Below are 21,808 nucleotides of genomic sequence, written 5' to 3'. Positions count from 1 at the left end.
AGACATTTGTATAACTAATAAAATAAAAAAGGTGACATTTTTAAAAAATGAGGTGCTTTTAAAACAAACACTAGGGGCTGGGAAGGTGGCTCAGTGGTAGAGTGCTTGTCTTGCATGCATGAGGCCTTGGGTTCAATTCCTCGGCACCACATAAGCAGAAAAAGCCAGAAGTGGTGCTATGGCTCAAGTGGTAGAGCGCAAGCCTTGAGTTGAAGAGCTGAGGGACAGCGCCCAGGCCCAGAGTTCAGGCCCCATGACTGACAAAAAATACAAATAAAAATAAAAACAAAAAATAAAACAAGCACCAATTATCTTACTTTAACTACTGTTGTGAGGGGGGAGAAGTGGGCTTCTTATTTTATATGGGAGTCCACTAAAGGTCAGAACTATGATATGTCCTTGACTTTACAGTTTTGCTGAATCTTCTATCATTGAATCATTGAATCATTTTGGGATTAGTCTTCAAATCAAAGTCTTATTACCTTAAATTATATAAAAAAATCATTTAAAACCTCTTAAAATGTATAGGTGTTTTTCAAAACCTCTTTGAGAAATGTTGTATTAACTGCTTTGAAAGAAACAAGTTACTGCTGGGCGCTGGTGGCTCACGCCTGTAATCCTAGCTACTCAGGAGGCTGAGATCTGAGGATCGCGGTTCAAAGTCAGCCTGGGCAGGAAAGACCATGAGACTTTCAATAAACCACCAGAAAACGGGAAGTGGTGCTGTAGCTCAAATGGTAAAGCGCTAGCCTTGAGCTGAAGAGCTGAGGGACAGCGCTCAGGCCCAGAGTTCAAGCCCCATGACCGATAAATAAAATAAAATAAAATAAAATAAAAAAAAGAAAGAAACAAGTTAACCTCTAACAACTTAGAAAAGAATCTTGGAAATTAGGAAAACTGGCTTCCCTTAAAATTATGACATGAGCACCAAATATGTGCTGTACACATGACTTTTATACTATATACATGGCAGATGTGCTACATTTTCTATAAAGTATATCACAAATTAATACCTCTGAATTACAAGATGCTTCATAGAAATAAAACATTATAAGGTTTTTTTTAAAAGCACCAAACAGTTCAAAGTAAATGAGTGAAGATACGCTACATAAACTGGAACACTCCTCTACAAAGAAAACTTGCTATAGCAACATTAATATTATAGAAAATAGACTTTAAAGCCAAAAATATTACTAGAAATAAAGAAGAATCACTTTACAATAACAATAATAATACCCTTACCAGGAATATATAATTCTGAAGTTGATCATGCCTAATAGCATAGCCGCTATATGTATATATTAATTTATATTTAAGTATATATAAATAATATATAAAAATAATGTATAATACAAATGTTGGCAAAACTACAAAGAAAAAAATTAAATCCATAATTAAAATCAAAGATTTTATTTAGCACCTTTCAGTAATTAGCAGCGCACATGGGCTAAACAAAATGAACATATACCTGATGTAAGTTACATGGAACAACAAAAGAACATACAATATACATGTAAAAATGTATAAAAATTAATTTGTCTTAAAATTTCACAAATTTAAAAAATATTAGCATTATGCAGGCCATGTAATCTGACCATAATAAAACCAAACTTGCAATAATTAATGAAAATATATCTACATACATGACTTGCCTATATAAAGGAAAACACTTATAAATAGTACATAAGTCACTAAAGAAATTATAGCAAGGGAAATAGGCCAGACCCAAAGAAAGATAGGTTCCATGGTTTCCCTCATTTGTAGTCATTAGAATGTGCCTATAAATCTACAAATAAACACTTGGACATGATAAATTAAACAGGACTCTAAACATTCACACAGTGAGGCCAAAGGAGGACAGTCTTAGGAGAGGACCACAAAGGTTCAATAACTATGTGTAGATGATCATATAAAATGACGTTGGGGCTGGGAAGGTGGCGCAGTGGTAGAGGGCTGGCCTAGCATGCATAAAGCCCTGGGTTCCATTCCTCAGTATGACATAAACAGAAAAAGCCAGTAGTGGTGCTATGGCTCAAGTGGTAGAGTGCTTGTCTTGAGCAAAAGAAGCTCAGGGGACAGTGCCCAGGCTCTGAGTTCAAGCCCCAAGACTGGCCAAAAAAAAAAAGTGTTGATTGAAATGCGCTTTACAAAATGGAAACAAGAGGTTTTATTTTACTTTTTGTTTTTTGTTGTTTTGTTTTCCCCTTTTGTCATTGTTTTTTATTTCTATGCTTTTTATCTTGCATACCAGTTTATCTGTCTGGGGGAGGGAAAGAGGAAGCACTGAAATGGTGGCATAAAGTGTGAACTAATTCAGCAGTGATGCTCCCTGGATATGCTAAAAATGAACTCTACATTTTGTGGGGGATGGGGTTCAGGAGGGAAAAAACTGGGAGAAAATGAGGGAAGAGATGGTACTGCGCAGAAAGAAATGTACTCATTTCCTAACCTATGTAACTGTAACCCCTCAATATCACTGCTATAATAAAAATTTAAAAATTTAAAAAATTATAATGGAAATAAAAAATATTTTCAACTGAATGGAAAGTAATGCATATTAAGTACATATTAATAGTAATGCATATTAAAACTTGTAGCCAGCTAAAACAGTAGTTAGAAATATCTCTAACTTGCTGGGAGCCAGTGGCTCATGCCTATAATCCTAGCTATTTAGGAGGCTGAGATCTGAGGATTGCGGTTCAAAACCAGCCCGGGCAAGGAAGGCCGTGAAACTCTTATCTCCAATAAACCACCACAAAACCAGAAGTGGTGCTGTAGCTTAAGTGGTAGAATGCTAGCCTTGAGCAGCGTTCAGGCCCAGAGTTCAAGCCCCATGACAGACAAAAAAAAAAAGAAAAAAAAGAAAAAAAAAAGAAATGTATCTAACTGCATAAACATTAGAAAAGTAGGAGTTAGTAAAGTGAATATCTATCTCAAGAAACTAGAAAATTCTGGCTGGGCATTGGTATCTCACTATACTTCCATCTAGGAGGCTAAGATTGAATTTAGGTTCAAGGCCAGTTGGGCAGAAAAGTTTTCAAGATCTCCTTTTCAATGAAAAGCTGGACAAGTAGTATACACCTGTTACCTCTGCCACACAGGAAGTTTAACATATGTGGATTGTATTTAGGTGCATGCCCAGACAGTAAAGCAAGACACTTACCTAAAAAATAACTAGCAAAATTCAGGGCTGTGGAGGCATGGCTCAGCAGTAAGAGCACCTGCCTCAGAAGTATAAGGCCCTGAGTTCCAATCCCAGTACCAGCCAACAAAAAAAAAGGGATCATGAGCTATTATAAGCCCAACTAAAGTTGGGTATCAATGGCTCACACCTGTAATCGTAGCTACTGAGGAGGCTGAGATCTGAGGATTGCATTTCAAAGCTAGCCGGAGCAGGAAAAGCCAGGAAAGGCTGTAAGACTCTTATGTCCAATTAACCACCAGAAAACAGGAAGTGGTGCCGTGGCTCAAGTGGTAGAGTGCTTGCCGTGAGCTGAGGAGCTCAGGGACAGTGCCCAGCCCAGAGTTCAAGCCCCTGACCAACAAAAACAAAGAAAAACCAACTAAAATTCTTTTTTTTTTTTTTTTTTTGGTCCAGTCATGGGCCTGAACTCTGGGCCCGTGTGCTGTCCCTCAGCTCTTCAGCTCAAGGCTAGTGCTCTACCACTTGAGCCACAGTGCCACTTCCAGCTTTTTTCTTTTTGCTTATGTGGTGCTGAGGAATCGAACCCAGGGCCTTGAGCATGCAAGGCAAGCACTCTACCACTGAGCCATCTTCCCAGCCCCCAAAAACCCACTAAAATTCTTATACGGTCATAGTAGTAGTCATTAGCACATGAAATCTTTCTTCTTTCATTAGTTGGAGTTATGAAAGGCATTACTCTTTGCAAATTAATTCTCTAACACAAGAACATAAAACAGTGAAGAAGAAATGATTCTTACAAGAAAGCACCATGTCATCTAGCTTAACAGTTAGCAAAAGGTATGCTGGGATTAGGGATTTTGTGAGAAAGTCAATTTAATCAAGTTTAAAGAATAATCATTGTATGATGCCATAACAAAAAATTATATTACCATGTTTTCTTTTTTTTTTTTTTTTTGGTCAGCTGTGGGGCTTATACTCAAAGCCTAGTGCTATACATGAGCCTCTTTGTACTCAAGGTTAGGGCTCTACCACTTGAGCAACAGCATCACTTCCAGTTTTTGAGTGGTTAATTGGAGATAAGAGTCTCCTGGGAACTTTTCTGCATAGGCCAGCTGCTAACCATGATCCTCAGATCTCAGCCTCCTGAGTAGGTAGTGTTATAGGCGTGAGTCACCGGCACCCAGTCCTTTTTTTGTTTTTAATGATAGGGTTATTTTAAAGAGTTTCAGCTTCTAAAATATGAATTTCTGCACTATAAAAACAAATTAATCTCAATAGAAAGAAAAAATGGCATCTGCGGAATCTAATATGATAATGTAAAATATACTATAGGAAATTTGAGAATTTGTTTTAAAGCTTGTCCAAAAAAGAAGGTCTGGATGAAAAGAAAGACATGTGAATACAAAAGAGTGGTGTGAAACAAAGAAAAAATCATGGAAGTAAAGATAACCAGAATGAGCGGAGGCTGGTGGAAATGTTAAGAACAATAAAAAGGATTTTAAAAACTACATGTAGAGCAAGAACAAAAAAGAAGGTTTGGCCTACTGCTGGGGCAGATGGTATAATGTTAACAGATGATGCCGAGAAAGCTGAACTGCTTAACTCCTATTTTACTCTTGATTTCCTATTAAGGAGAAACTTAAAATTAAAATGGGCCATGAAACAAAACAAGCTCAAAGGAAACTTGAAATGTATCTTACTATAAAGAATTTAGATAGGGTTCATGAAGGAGAAGAGATTAGAATCGTCTTTGAAAAGTAATCTTGTGAAAACAGAACATACTAAATAGAAAGAATAGATTAGGAAAGAAAACCCTTCTCAATACTGTATCTCATCTATTTTAGAAAGCATCTTTTCCACATTTCAACATCACTGAAACTGGAATATGTCTTACAGTAGATGATAAAAACAAAACAAAACAAAACAAAAAAGAACCAAGCCATGGTTCCATAGTTATGGCTCCTTTTTCTGTCTTAAAGATACATAAAATAATGGTATGTTTTACAATTGATAGTGCCTTAGATTTTATTTCTACCCTAAGATTCCATAGAACCTATGCCAATTGTAGAAGAGGTCCCAGGGCAGTAAATCTTAAAAATTCAGCTCATAAAGATGACCTACTTTCAGTTTTTTGAAAGTGTATTTTTTTTCCTAATCAACTTTCCTAGCACTTTCACAAAAAATTAATAAATAAGATTTGAAAGGAACTACATTTCTCTGAAGCTCACAATAATCTAAAAATGTAAATTTACATTTAACAACACTTATTTTGGAATTTACACTTTAGTTTTTGCTTCCATTCTCTTCCTTGCCTTATTCTCCTAATCTTTTCTTCTTTTTTCTGAACTTCTATCTTAGATCCTACTACTATTCTTCACTCTCTTCCTCATTGCCTCTCTTTCTCATCAATATTCCCTTTTATTGTTTAATTTTATTGATATTTTTGTGTGCTAGTACTGGGGCTTGAACTTAGGCCCTGAGCTCTGTGATGTAGTTTCTTCCACTCAAGGGTGTGGTGTTCTACCACTTGAGCGGCAGCTCCACTTCTGGCATTTTTTAATGCACCTTTTAAATGTTATTATAAAGGTGACACACAGAGTAGTTACAAAAATCAGATAATGAATACATTTCTTTTTCTCCTCCTCCCCCTCTGCCCCCCGTGGCCTTTTCTTTTTTCTATATTTTTCAATTTTATTTATTGTTATTGTAAAGGTAACGTACAGAGGGGTAATAATTACACAACTCACATTCGAGTACATTTCTTTTTGAACCAGTGACCCCTCCCTCCCTCTCTCCTAGATGTTCCCGCCTAAATCCACCCACAAATTGTAATGTTCTTTTTCAACACAGTGACTAGTGAGAACAACTGGTTACATTGTTTACTCTTTGTCCCACAATTTCTGTACCCCTCCTTACCCTCCCAAAGACAGATAAACAAGACAAAAAGAAATGAGAACAAAAACAGCAACAAAGACAGAGACATTTCCTGGAGTTCATTTAGATAAATATTAATTTATATGATCAGATGCACATAGATATTGTTCCTTTGTGATCCTCTCCTAAGAATATCCTCCTTTGGTCTCACTGTGTGTGAATGCCTAGAGACCTGTACAATTTATCATGTCCCGGTGTATTTCTTTTGCAAGTCCTGGGACTTGAACTCGGGACCTGGGCATTATCCCTGAGCTTCTTTTGCTCAAGAATAATGCTACTTCCAGCTTTTTCTATTTATGTGGACAGAGGAATCTAACCCAAGGCTTCATGCATGATAGACAAGCACTCAACCACTAAGCCAACTTCCCAGCCACAGTGTTGTTTTTTTTTAAACATCTAGTATGTTTTCTTGCTTTCTCTTCAGATCATACAAATCTTTTAATTTTCACTTCTGGCTTTTTTGCCAGTTAATTAGAAAAAAAGTCATAGATTTTCTTGCCTGGGCTATCTTCAAACCTTGGTCCTCAGATCTCAGTTTTCTGAATAGGTAGGATTACAGGCATGAGCCACCAGCACCTGGCTAACTATTCCCTTTTAAATACATTCTTGTAAATTAAAAATAGATAGCTCAAGTGTTCTATATTTCTCCTTGTAAAAATCACAAAAGTCATAAATTCCAAGGCTGATCTTATTGTTGTTTATAATACTTATGAAACTGGATAGTCTCTCTGCAACATCTTTGTAAATGTGGTTCTGATATCTACTAAATCAGGAGCTAATATATCAGAAATCTGTTCTCAACAAGGTGCACACCATCACTACTTCGAAGACAAAGCAAGGATTTCTACAAAGCCCAGTTAATGTTCTTCAGTGAATTACAAACGCAACAATTCCTAATACTTTTGCTTAGTTTCAAATTTTGATCACAAAAATCTTCCTTTATGCAATCTTTTCTTTTTCCAGAGAAAAGAATTGTTAAGCCTATTTTACTTGCAGTTTCAAAACAGTGTCCCATAAAAATGTACAAGTATTATGCGTTGATAAAAATATTTTAACAAAAAAATAAAATCCCTAATCTCTGTACTTGATTCTCTCCAAATACAAGACCTATGAGAATAAAAATTTACCTTTGAACATAGCCGTATTTCTACTTGAACAGCAAATGTGTATGTTTCTGTTCTTAATAACAGGACCACAAAAGCAGATATACCAAATTTCAAATATTTGCTGAAGTATCCACAAGTTAGATCAATATCTCAACTTTAAAAAAGAAAGTACATAAACTCAGTGTTAATAAGTTTTACAGTAAATAAAGTAAATTGTGGCAAAACTTTCAAAAAATAAGGACAATTCTCTCTATCTCATAATTTAATGACTACAGATTCTTTCTCACATATATCCTCAAATTCCTGTCTAAAAATTAAAAAACATATTCAAATATGTACCTACATATAATGATGATAATTATAAAAAGTAATTATTCTAAGTTAATTAAAAATTCTAAAAATGGCTAATTATGTATTTAATGATTAAAAGATGAGTGGCTATGCATATCTTGGCTGTAGTTAAATATTGACTTAAGATTCCTAATGTGTTTTTACAACAAGTAATTCTGAAAGCAAATTGTGTATAGCAGAAAACAGTTGGTATTATAATAATTAATTTGATCTGATTTCTTTTCAAACACAGGGTACAAGTCCACTTGTAAACATTTAAATAGTGAAGAGTAAACTCATTCTAGACATCATATAATTCGCTATTAAGGGTTCCAGAGTCATAATTATTTAATTAAAGTAAAACTAGACTGTTCTTATTTGTATTATCTACTACTCTACGGTATTGATAGTATAATTACTCCATATGTCTCGCTCTGGTGTCTCTGTGTCTGTTTTTGTCTGTCTGTCTCTCTGTCTCTCTTCTTGCTCTGTTCTCCAGATTGTAAGGTAGCTAAGAAGCGATTAATCAAATAAAGAAAATTTTTGTTTATCTTTTTGTTGATCTTAGGGTATTTCCTAAGATCTCTCTCTCTCTCTCTCTCTCTCTGTCACACACACACACACACACACACACACACACACACACACACACACACACACACACGAGAGCCATAAAAGACAGACAAATTAGATTGCATTTAAGTTGAGAAAAATTCTTTTTCTCAAAAAGGCCATAACACAAGTGAAAACATAGTTCTTACATAAATCCAATAATAATAACAAATTTGGAAAATCTACAATAACTTCATGAAATTATTTCTGCAAAAATAGCTTTTGCACAAATTAGCAAAGAACAAGCCTGTATAAAATTCAGAAGCAACATGAATAAAACTAAGCAAATACCTATATCAAACAATGGTTTTGATCTCATTATTTTAATGGTACAAATAAATCTTTTGTGCTAGATGGAGATTAATAATGTAATATATACTTTTTAAAACAGTAAGCAAATAATTTTTTATAGCCAATATCTCAAACAAATGTGATTTTTAATGATATATTAAGCAGTGAAGATGGTAAAAATGTTATTAACATTAACATACTAAATACCACTCAATAAACACTGAATCTTGACTGGTACCAGGTTTTGTGGAATGACAGACATAGTTTCTATTCTTTAGGCCTATAATTGAATTGTAAGCAGTAAAAATATATGCATGGACAGATAAGTAATGTTTTCCTCTGAATCTCAAAATCAATCTTTCAATGTTTTCATATAAATCTCAAATCAATCTCTTCCCACTTTCTAAGATACTAATATCTTCCTAAACTGGTAACCTTTCCTAATGATTACCTGTACTTGTTTAGTGAGCCCATCTCAATGTGTTCACCATACTGCAGATATACTAACGTGAAGGGGACTGCAGTCTTTCGACAATAACTCTACATTCAGAAACATTAGGTACAGGGGTAGAAATGGATTTGTGAAAAAGCCTGTACTGAACATTAAAAGCCTGATGGCCTTCATCTAGACTTTTTATAGTTTGAAAAGATGAAGATGTACCTGCCCTAGAGAGGGAATGAGGAATTCATTCTCAATCAGGGCAACCTCCAGATAGTTGATTTTCAGGGACACTGCCAAGTAGATACCAGCTTGAAGAAGCAACTTTAAGTGACAAGTACCAGGAGACAAGCAATCAGCTTTTGAGTGGCTCAGAAAAATATAAGAAGCCAGCCGGGTGCTGGTGGCTCACGCCTGTAATCCTAGCTACTCAGGAGGCTGAGATCTGAGGCTTGAAGTTCAAAGCCAGCCCAGGCAAGAAAGTCCGTGAAACTCTTATCTCCAAGAAACCACCAGGAAGCTGGAAGTGGTGCTGTAGCTCAAGTGGTAGAGCGCTAGCCTTGAGCTGAAGAGCGCAGGGACAGCGCCCAGGCCCAGAGTTCAAGTCCCATGACCGACAAAAGAAAAAGAAAAAGAAACAGAAAGAAAAATATAAGAAGCTATTAATTACACTTATGGACAAAATATTATTTAAAAAAGGGAAAAAGTCATTAAAGAGGTCATTAAAGACAGACAAAGGCTTAGGCTTTGCAGGTCATATGGTCTCTGCAATAACTACTCAACTCTGCCTCCATAGCGAAAGCAGCCAAAGATAAATGTAAACAAATAAATCTAAATATGGCCATAGTCTGCTGACTCTTAAAAGAAAATATCTTGTAAAAATTGAAACAGCAAAGAGAGAAAATACAATAGAATAAACTATTTAAAAACAAACAAAAACCTTAAGAAGCCAGGTGCTGGTGGCTCACCCCTGTAATCCTAGCTACTCAGGAGGCTGAGATCTGAGGATTGTGGTTCAAAGCCAGCCCGGGCAGGAAAGTCCATGAAACTCTTATCTCCAATAAACCACTAGAAAACTGGAAGTGGGGCTGTAGCTCAAGTGGTAGAGTGCTGGCCTTGAGCTGAAGAGCTGAAGAGCTGAGGGACTGTGCCCAAGCCCAGAGTTCAAGCCCAACAACCAACCAAAAAAAAAAAACCTTAGGAAATTTCCCACAACTAATGAACAAAAAAAAAAAAAATCTATTTAGATTGAAGGGTTTAACACAATGCATATAATTATCAAATTTCAGAATACCAAAGGTAAACAGATCATGACAGTTCCCAAAGGGAGGGAGAGAAAAGGCTTCCTATGAAAAGACTGGAAATCAGACGATTCCAGCTTTTTAGAACACAAAAAGCTGGACAGACTTTAATACTGAAAGAGAATTCCAAATAGAATTCTATATTAGTAGATTTATCAATTGGGTGGGAGGGAAGAATAAAGGCATTTTTAGGCACATAGTTACTAAAATGTTTGTCTCCTAGGTCCTGAAGTACTATTCCAACCAAATAATGAACAAATAAAAAAGGAGGGAGACATGATACCCAGGAACACAGAGGAACACACAGAGAAGTCCTAGTAGCTGTGCAGTCAACCTAAGGAGTGAGTGCACACTAGAACTGAGTGAAGAAGGGATTTGGGAAGGAATTTTCAAAATATGAAACAGAGCTGATATATCTGAACAAATGCAAAATATTACTGACCACATGCAATAGAGATACCTCACATTTAACAAGGTTAATCACAAACTCAGAAATTCAGTCAATTTAAAAATGAAGTAATTATTCACATAGAAAACAGTAAAGGGCTGTACTGTATTTCACTATTTGGCTTAGAATAAAACAATATTTTCATAATCAAAATAATGAGATATTGAGTACTAATTTAAACAAAGATTATACATGTGCATGCGCATGCGCTCTCTCTCTCTCTCTCTCTCTCTCTCTCTCTCTCTCTCTCTCTCTCTCTCTCTCGGAAAGGAGAGCAAAATAGAAAGTTAGAGCTCCATCTGCCATGGCAAGAAGTGAGGAGATAATATCTAAACACAATTATTCAGGAAATAGCAGTCTATATGACTACTTAGTAATAAATAAATGCTGGGGACTATGACCAAATGGTTCCTGTCAGGACTTGAACAGGGAAAACAGTAGGGTGCTATAAGACCTCAAATGGTATTTGGCTTTTTAAACTATGCACATATTATTTAAAAGAATAAAATTTAACTTTTTTTTGTCCGGTCATGGGGCCTGAACTCTGGGCCTGGACACTGTCCCTCAGCTCTTCAGCTCAAAGCTAGCACTCTACCACTTGAGCCACAGCACTTTTTTGCTTATGTGGTACTGAGGAATCGACCCCACGGCCTCATGCATGCAAGGCAAGCGCTCTACCACTGAGCCACCTTCCCAGCCCTAAAATTTAACTTTTTAAAAGGTAGATATGGGGGGGGGGGAGGATGGGGGGGCAGGGGAGGATGGGAAGGGATGGGAAAGGGAAACAAATGAGGAGGTTACAATGCTTGATAAGAAATGTACTCATTATCTTGCCCATATAATTGTAACCCCGCTGTACAGTATTTTCACAATAAAAAAAAAAGAAAAAAGAAAAAGGTAAATAAGTAGTAGAGTACTTCTAACACATACCAAAAGTCCAAGACATGTATCTTTCAAATTAAAAAGAGCTCTTACAAAAGATATCAACATGAGGAACATAAACAGCAATTAAGAAATAATATTGCTCACAGCAAATGTAAAAATACTTTCACTTTTCAAAGCAAAAAAATTAAAAGTAAAATGATCTTAATACAAAGATTTGAAAAAATGGGTAATGTCAATACTGTAAGAGCTTTGGAAAACACTTTTTTTTTTGGGTCGGTTGTGGGGCTTGAACTCTGGGCCTGGGCGCTGTCCCTCAGCTCTTCAGCTCAAGGCGAGCGCTTTACCACTTGAGATACAGCGCCACTTCCGGTTTTCTGGTGGTTTATTGGAGATAGGAGTCTCACGGTCTCTCCTGCCTGGGCTGGCTTTGAACCACGATCCTCATATCTCAGCCTCCTGAGTAGCTAGGATTACAGGCGTGAGCCACCAGCGCCCGGCTGGAAAACACTTTTTTTTTTTTTCTTCTTCTTTTTTTTTTAATTGTATTTTATTTTATTTGAGAACATACTGTACAGAGGGGCTACAATTACATGGGCAGGATAATGCATACATTTCTTACCAAGCATTGCAGCCTCCTCCTTTGTTTACCCTTCACTTCCCTTCCCCGCCTCCCCCCTCCCCCCATGGAAAACACTTTTTATGATAGTGTAAGTTAAGGTATCATTTGTGAGGTAATTTGGTAACATGAAACAATACTTCTTAAATATGCATTTACAGGTGCTTATCAGCCTAGCTATTTAGAATACTGATATCTGAGACTCCCAGTTTGAAGCCAGCCTGTCCAACTAGTCAACCAAAAAAAAAAAAAAGCCCACCAGGAACTGGGTGTGTCTGCCCCATTGTTAGGAAATGGAAAGACCTGGAAAAAATTATATTAAGTAAAGTAAGCCAGACTCAAAGAAACATAGGTCCCATGGTTTCCATTATTTGTAACAACTAGAATGTGTCTAGGACAAGCAGAAAAGCTCAAAAGCTATGTACATATGACCATGTAAGATGATGCTAAGCAAAATGAACCCCAAGATAGGGACACAAGTGGTTTATCTTTCTTGCTATTGTTTTTAATATATTTATAATGTACCGTGTGATTTTTTTGTTTCTTTTGTATGTCCTTCCCTCATGGTATAACCCCTGTTTTCAGTGTTTGATTCTGGTGCCCTGCATCTTGTATGTACATTTTTCTAATTTGGGGAAGGGAAAGAAAATAACAAAATGCTGAAACAAGGATACAGGTTGACCCATTGTAACAATGAGATGTACAAGACACTGTTGAAAAAGAACTTTACAACTTGGGGTGGGGAAGGGAAGGAAGTAGTTGGGGAGGTAGGGAGGGAAGGGATGGGGAAAAACAAAGGAGGAGGTAACAATGCTTGATAGGAAACATACTTATTACCTTACTCATGTAACTAACCCCTCTGCATAGTATTTTTATAGTAAAAAATATATACAGAAAAAAAAAGAAGTGGGTGTGTGGCTCAAGTGGTATACCAACTAAGAGTGAAAATACCAAGTGAGTGTTAGGTCCTGAGTTCAAGCACTGATATTAACACAACACACACACACACACACACACACACACACACACACACACACACAACACACACACACACAATACACAAACACTCATGACATGTGTCAGTAATTACTACTAAAATATACCATTAAAAACAGCCAAGGGGGCTGGGAAGGTGGCTCAGTGGTAGAGTGCTTGCCTTGCATGCCTGAGGCCCTGGGTTCGATTCCCCAGCACCACATAAGCAAAAAGAAAAAAGCCGGAAGTGGCGCTGTGGCTCAAGTGGTAGAGCGCTAGCCTTGAGCTGAAGAGCTGAGGGACAGCGCCCAGGCCCAGAGTTCAGGCCCCACGACCGGACCCCCCCAAAAAAACAAACAGCCAAGGATAGGTGGCTTATGCCTGTAATCCTAGTTACTCAGGAGGCTGAGATCTGAGGATCATGGTTCAAAGCCAGTCAGGGCAGGAAAGTCCATGAGGCTCTTTTTTTTTTTTTTTTGTCGGTGATGGGGCTTGAACTCTGGGCCTGAGTGCCATCCCTCAGCTCTTCAGCTCAAGGCTAGCTCTCTACCACTTCAGCCACTGAGCCACTTTTGGTTTTCTGGTGGTTTATTGGAGATGAGAATTTCATCCCCTTTCCTGCCCTGGCTGACTTTAAATTGCGATCCTCAGATGTTAGCCCCAAGTAGCTAGAATTACAGGCATGAGTCACCAATGCCCAGATCGTGAAACTCTTATCTCCAATTAACCACCAGAAAACTGGAAGTGGCACTGTGGCTCAAGTGGTAGAGCACTCACCTTGAGCTGAAGAGCTCAGGAACAATGCCCAGGCCCACAGTTCAAGTCCCACTACTGACAAAACAAAACAAAACAAACAATAACAAATGTGCATAAAAAAGGTTCAGCTACAAAGGCCTGTACATCCCTAATTCAAAAATTCCAAATCTAAAATCCTCCATAACCTGGAAAAAGCCATCAATATACTTGTGGGGGTGAGGAATAAATAGCGATTAACTAGTATTATTGCCCCATAGCACATGTAAGAAGACTTGATACCACCTAAACTCATGTAGTAGGTTGTAGTTAAAATATAGAACCAAGTTGGGCGCCAGTGGCTCATGCCTGTAATCCGAACTACTCAGGAGGCTGAGATCTGAGGATTACAGTTTGAAACAAGCCAGGACAGGAAAGTCTATATAACTCTCATTTCCAACTAATATCAGAAAAAGCTGGAAGTGGCATTGTGGCACAAGTGGTAGGGTGCTAACCTTGAGCAAAAGGAACTCAGGGACAGCTCCCAGGCCCAGAATTCAAGGCCTAGGACTGGAAAAAACAAAAAACAAAAACAAAAAAACAGATCCACTAAAAATATCAAAAATTATTTTCAGGGGCTGAAAAGGTGGCTTAGTGTAGAGTGCTTGCCTTGCATGCATGAGGCCCTGGGTTTGAGTCCTCAGTGCCACATAAGCAGAAAAAGCCAGAAGTGGCACTATGGCTCAAGTGGTAGAGAGCTAGCCTTCAGCTGAAGAGCTGAGGGACAGCGCCCAGGCCAGAGTTCAGGCCCCACGACCGACAAAAGAAAAGAAGAAGAAAAAAAAATTACTTTCAGGTTATATGCTAAAGGTCTGCATGAAGCATCATTTAATTTCATTTAAACCTGAATCTCATCTGAAACACTTTTCACCACAAGCATTTGGAGTAAAAGATACTCAACTTGTCTTATTTTAGCAACATTAAAAAAATTATGTTTTTAATGACTTACCAGAAACAAGACAGTAGCCTTACCTGAACTGTACGTCCTGCATTGATATGCTCTTCATGCAACTTGTCCCAAACCCTGCATCGTTGATACTATAAAAAAAGAGAAAGAAAGAAGTCTTAAAATTTTCATCAGCAGGAAATAATGTCCAATTACCACACACACACACACCCACACCCACACACACACACACACACACACACCTACTTGCTGAGTGCTGGTGGTTCACACCTGTAATCCTAGCTACTCCGGCGGCTGAGATCTGAGGATCATGGTTTGAAGCAAGTCCAGATAGCCTGGGCTGGAAAGTTAACATGGAAGTGGTAGTGACTCAAGTGGTAGAACACTATTCTTGTGTGAAAAAATCTCAGGGACAATGCCCAGACCTAGCTCAAGCCCCTGGACCAGCACACACACACACACACACACACACACACGCACGCACGCACGCACGCACGCACACACGCATACACAAAATCCTTACTCAACTATGTAAAGGTACCAGTTAAATAAAATAATGATTTAAGTTAGCATGGTGGCTCAAGTCTGTAATACTATTTGGGTATTTTTGATGAGAGATGGAAATCATGGTTCAAGGCCAGCCTTGGCACAAAAGTTCACAAGATCATCTCACTCAAGGGGAGAAGAACAACAGTTTGGTGCAGTCTATGTGCCTGTCATCCCCAGTGATAGTGCAAGCACAGTAGGAGGATCACAGCCTAAGCATAAAAAGTCAGACCCTACTTGAAAATAACCGATGTAAAAAGGGGCATGAGACCCTGAGTTCAATCCTGAGTACTACCAGAAAGAAGAAAATAGTGATTTAGTGGTGGCAGTTCATTTCCAAAGTTCATATAAATAAGAAATGTTTTTAGGAATATTATATACAAAATTCTAGAGATAATAAGAAAGTTTAGTTTACTAAAAAAGAATATACATTTTGTCTATACTACAAACTCTCTGAAGGTAGAAAAATATAAAGAACAGGAATATAACAAGAAGCAAAAAATGAAAAGATTAACAGCATCCTTTATATATCTTTATATTATACATGAGGAATTCAAAATATATGTCAGTGACAGTGATAAATCATAAAAACTAAAATCTGAATTTGAACAAATAGTAGAAAACCTTAAAAGTAGCTAAAGGGAAGAAAAAAGATACCTGAAGTACAGAGGACCAAAAATAGAAATGAGAGGAACACTTCTTGTGAGAAACAATGCTAGATAGAAGACAATGGAACAGTCATGAAAAATACTAGAAGGCAACAGATAATTCAAACTAGAATTCTAAACCCAAATAAATGAAGGCAAAACAAAGAGATTTCTGAAATATAAAAAAGGTGACAGAGCTCTTGCCTTGCATGCCTGAGGCCCTGAGTTCAATTCCTCAGCACCACATACACAAAAAGAAAAAAAGCCGGAAGTGGCACTGTGGCTCAAGTGGTAGAGAGCTAGTCTTGAGCTGAAGAGCTGAGGGACAGCACTCAGGCCCAGAGTTCAGACCCCACGACTGGACCCAAAAATAAATAAATAAATAAAATAACTTGTCTGCCAACACAAATAAAGGTTATTTAAAAAAAGGGCTGGGAAGGTTGCTCAGTGGTAGAGCGCTTGCCTTGCATGCATCAGGCCCTGGGTTCGATTCCTCAGCACCATATAAGCAAAAAGAAATAAGTGGAAGTGGTGCTGTGGCTCAAGTGGTAGAGCGCTAGCCTTGACCTGAAGAGCTGAGGGACAGCGCCCAGGCCCAGAGTTCAGACCCCACGACCGGACCCAAAAAAACAAAAACAAAAATAAAATAAAATAAAATAAAATTTAAAAAAAGCCATCCTGTATAGGAAACTCTGTGAGACTCTTATTTCCAATAAACTACTCAAAGAAAAAAACAAAAACCTGGAAGTGGAGCTGTAGCTCAAGTGGTAGAGTGCTAGCCTTGAGCAAAAGAAATTTAAGGACAGTGCCTAGGACAAGAGTTCAAGTACCAGGGCTAGCAAAAGAAAAAAAAGGTGACAGAATTCATCACCATCACTATTGCAGATGTGTACTACAAGATAATAATAATAGTATGAGTAGTAAAAAAAATAATAATAATTATGCAACCATAGAGAGATGAGGATTCTTTTTTAAAAAGAGAAATGTGTTATCAACAGAGCCAAGGTCAAGAATCACATGATTATCGCTACAGATGCAGAAAAGGCCTTTGACAAAATTCAACATTCATTCATGCTAAAAGCTCTGGAGAAAATAGGAATAGAAGGAACATTTCTAAAAACAATAAAAGCCATTTATGACAGACCAATAGCCAATATTATACTTAATGGGGAAAAGCTACAACCAATTCTCCTAAAATCAGGAACAAGGCAAGGATGCCCACTGTCTCCACTCCTCTTCAATATAGTCCTAGAACCCTTAGCCAGGGCAATAAGGCAAGAAAAAGACATTAAAGGGATCCGCATAGGAAAAGAAGAAGTTAAACTATCCCTTTTTGCAGACGACATGATACTATACCTCCAAGATCCCAAAAACTCCATCCCCAAACTCTTAGAAATCATAAATCACTTTGGCAAAATAGCAGGATACAAAATAAACCCACAAAAATCAGTTGCCTTCCTATACACAGATAATGTACAGGAAGAGAGGGAAATAAAGGGAGCAACCCCATTCACAATAACCTCCCGAAAAATAAAATATTTAGGAATTAACCTAACCAAAGATGTAAAAGAACTATTTAATGAGAACTATAAAAAGTTAAAGAAAGAAATTGCAGAAGACACTAGGAAATGGAAAGACCTCCCATGCTCCTGGATAGGCCGACTTAATATAGTAAAGATGGTAATACTTCCAAAACTAATATACAAATTCAACGCAATTCCTATTAAAATCCCAATGACGTACATCACTGAAATACAGAAAACAGTCCAAAAATTCATATGGAACAACAAAAGACCTAGAATAGCCAAAACAATTCTAGGGGATAAAGACAATATGGGAGGGCTATCCATGCTGAACTTCAAACTCTACTACAGAGCTATAATAACAAAGACAGCATGGTACTGGCACAAAAACAGACCCGAAGACCAATGGAACAGAATAGAAGATCCAGAAATAAATCCACAGGCCTACAGCCAGCTGATATTCGACAAAGGAGCCAAAGACATACAATGGAAGAAACACAGCCTCTTCAACCGTTGGTGCTGGGAAAACTGGGCAGCCACATGCAGAAAACTAAAAGTGGACCCCAGCCTATCACCATGCACCAACATCAACTCAAAATGGATTAAAGACCTTAACATTAAACCTGAATCTCTGAAACTACTGCAGGACAGAGTAGGAGAGACACTTGAACTAATAGGCACAGGAAGGAACTTCCTGAACAGAGTCCCAGGGTCACAACAAATTGGAGAGAGACTCGACAAATGGGACTACCTTAAAATAAAAAGCTTCTGCACAGATAAAGCTATCGCAACCAAGCTAGAAAGACAACCAACTAATTGGGAAAAAATATTTACCAGCAATATATCAGACAAGGGGTTAACATCCTGTATATACAGGGAACTCAAGAAACTAATCCCTCCCAAACCCAACACACCAATTACTAAATGGGCAAGGGAACTAAAGAGGGACTTCTCAAATGAAGAAATAAAAATGGCAAAGAAACACATGAGGAAATGTTCATCATCCCTGGTGGTGAAGGAAATGCAAATAAAGACAACCCTGAGATACCACCTTACCCCAGTCAGAATGTCCCACATCCACAAATCAGCCAACGACAAATGCTGGAGGGGATGTGGAGAACGAGGAACGCTATTACACTGCTGGTGGGAATGTACACTCATACAACCACTTTGGAAAGCAGTCTGGAGGGTCCTTAGAAAGCTAAAGATTGACCTCCCTTACGACCCAGTCATACCACTTCTAGGCATCTACCCTGAACAACAGGAACCAATATACAAGGACACGTGCACCTCCATGTTTATTGCAGCACTGTTCGCAATAGCTAGGATATGGAAACAACCTAGATGCCCCACCACAGATGAATGGATCCAAAAATTGTGGTATCTATACACAATGGAATATTATGCAGCCATTAGAAATGACAAAATAATGGCATTTGCAGGGAAATGGATGGAGCTAGAAGGAATCATGTTGAGCGAGGTAAGCCAAGAACGAAGAGACAAACAGTACATGGTCTCCCTGATAAGTGGATGATGAATCCAAAAGGTTAGGTGATATGACAAAACTAACAGGACTTAAGAAACAAAGAACTCCCACTCATCTGGTTGAACCACTACTAAATATCCCCATGCTGCTGATCACATATATGGTATATAACATATGAGCACCGTTATATATTACAGACTGTGATAGACAATTTGCTCCAGGAAAGTTAGAATGAACTTGTGACTTTAAATGAGCATCATTATTCCACAATACTGTGAATTTCCGGAAATTAAGTAATCACTTAATCACGATCAAAAAAAAAAAAAAAAAAGAACCTTGGGGAAGGGAGGGAGGGAGGGGATGGTAGGGGGAAAACAATGGAGGGGGTAACAATGTTCAAGAGGAAGTGGAAGTGTACTCATTACCTCACTCATGTAACTGTAACCCTCTGTATAGTATCTCTACAATAAAAAAAAAAAAAAAGAGAAATGTGTGTATGCTCACATGTATAAGTGAATTGAGAGAGAAAACCACAGAAAAAGTATGATCCTAGTTATTCTAAGGTAAAATGTAAATATGATAGCTGGTACTACACATAAGGCAGAAATAATAAGTTCATGATGTGACAGCAAGATAAAAAGAGCCTGAGTATTTAGTGACTGTGGAGCTTCCACTGCAACCCTGGACCAATTCTATCATCATGAGCAATGAAAGAGAAGCAAAACTCTACATTATTTAAGATACCATTTGTGGGTTTCTACCACTTATACTTTAATCATCTATAACTATCTCTTAGTAAGTGTTTCCCCAAAGCCCTACAATATGAAACACAGAAAATTATGTTTCAGGACTGGGAATATGGCTTAGTGGTAGAGTGCTTGCCTAGCATGCATGAAGCCCTGGGTTCCAGTACCACATATACAGAAAAAGCTGGAAGTAACACTGTGGCTCAAGTGGTCAAGTGCTAGCCTTGAGCAAAAGAAGCTCAGGGACAGTGCGCGGGCCCTGAGTTCAAGCCCCAGACTGGCAAAGAAAAAAAAAAAAGAAAAGAAATTTATGTTACAAGCCTACTATCTCATCTTTCCTATGAACTATGATTAAGCCTCTCCTACTTTAGCCAAGTGCTAGCCCTTCAAATGTCAGGATTACCTGCTAACCACATTTCTCAAGTGTAATAAATGGCCATGCTGAAGGACCTATGGAACACAGCCCCAGGTGTCCACAGCACACTACTCCTATTGTCTTCAGCTGCTGCAGAACTACTCTGCTAAGGCTCACCTTCAAGTTCCCTCCAGTCTGACTTTCTTCTTTTAAATTCATATTGGATGACTGATGGCCAACATAATAAATATTGTATCTTTCTACACCTTTCCCCCAAGAAGAATATATCTGTTTGAAAGTGGGGCCCTGTTAAAACACCTGGAGTCCAAAGATAGCTCTTAACTCTTTGGTCTAGAGTGAGTACTTGCAGTTTTAAATATGTGGTATTACACTGTCACCATATAGATATCAAAATAGGCCACATAATCCTATGTAGGGAAAATGTTACTTTCATAATTAAACTAGAAATACTATAGGCAGAACGTGAAATGATCAAGGACATGATATAAAGTATAGGTAAGGATGAGTTTAACTGCTTGACTTAAGACAATATCACCTACATTGCAAAATAAAATAATTCTGATAAGGTCTAAACATTTTATAATAAGTAAAAATCTGACAAAATGCCAAAGGAAAAATGTTCAGACATAATGGGATCAATGGACTAATAACTGAGATAATTTTCTTATGACTTCTGTTACAAATAATCAAATCAGCAATAAACCTATGCCTATCCCCGATGACCTTTCTCCCAGAATCTGGCTTTTCCCTTGATGACTGATTGGATCATACAGGATTTGAAGGTAATAACAGCAGGCATTTGTGCATAGACTAAATATAAGAAAAGGGAAATCTATGACATGCCAAGTCTTAAAAGTAGAACAATAAAGGGAAGAAATGGCTCTAGCAGACCATAGCCACTTTAACATAAGGATCAGAATTTTGAAATACATCTCTCATCTAGATAAGATCAATCAAAATTAAAGAATTTTCTTTCTACATTGCTATAGGGCTACAAGAATCAGCCTCCCATTAGCCAAAGCACTCAACAAGAATAACCAGTTTTGGGAATGTGGCTTAATGGTAGTTTGTTTGCCTCTCATGCATGAAGCCTTGAGTTCCATTGTTCAATACCACATAAACAGAAAGCTGGAAGTTGCACTGTGGCTCAAGTACTAATCTTGAGCAAAAGAAGCTCAGGGCCAGTGCCCGGGCCCTGAGTTCAAGCCTCAGGACTTGGTTACCCGATGACTCTTTCCCCCTCTTTAAATGCTCCAGCATCACTTATGCTAAATCAACAGGACCTGGATATTTTTAGAAAACCTTTTTGTCTGATATTCTCAATTTAGCTCAAATGAATACCAATCAGATTATGGAACTGCTTATTGTGGGAGCAATGAAAAGACTCACCTTCTCAATATTTATCTGGTGCTTTCTTAACCTCTCCAAGTCTGTTGGGATGACTATCTTGGTGAATTTCTGGATAGCTGGCTCAAGACGGCGTAACTTCACCTTCTCTTCATCTTCAGACATCCTAAAAAATGTTGTCACTACCACTTCTCCACTCACACAGAAAAACCTAAAACAGAAATATTTCCTTCTTACGAGTGCCTTAAATCAGTTCCCTTTTTTTCTTTTTTAAGTCAGTCGTGGGGCTTGAACTCTGGGCCTAGCACTGTCCCTGAGCTCTTTAGGTCAAGGCTAGTGCTCTACCACTTGAACCA

At 37.9% G+C, this 21,808-nt stretch overlaps 1 protein-coding gene across 2 annotated transcripts in view; it reads right to left on the bottom strand.

Annotated features, from left to right (window-relative positions):
* Stx17 (syntaxin 17) overlaps positions 1-21,808 on the bottom strand; it is a 53,557-nt gene that overhangs the window by 24,275 nt on the left and 7,474 nt on the right. For both annotated transcript variants that reach the window (XM_070010705.1, XM_070010713.1), the window contains exons 2-3: positions 21,495-21,663; positions 14,847-14,912 (exon numbers count right to left, since the gene is read on the bottom strand). In XM_070010705.1, coding sequence (XP_069866806.1) covers positions 14,847-14,912; positions 21,495-21,617 — 189 coding nt within the window. In that variant the 5' untranslated portion in view covers positions 21,618-21,663. The remainder of the gene's footprint in view (positions 1-14,846; positions 14,913-21,494; positions 21,664-21,808) is intronic.

The sequence above is a fragment of the Dipodomys merriami genome, unplaced genomic scaffold, assembly GCF_024711535.1.
Source record: "Dipodomys merriami isolate MVZ:Mamm:240054 unplaced genomic scaffold, mDipMer1.0.p SCAF_11, whole genome shotgun sequence".
Lineage (NCBI taxonomy): Eukaryota > Metazoa > Chordata > Mammalia > Rodentia > Heteromyidae > Dipodomys > Dipodomys merriami.
Note: the sequence above shows the minus strand (reverse complement) of the source record. Positions and strands in the feature narration are given on the sequence as shown.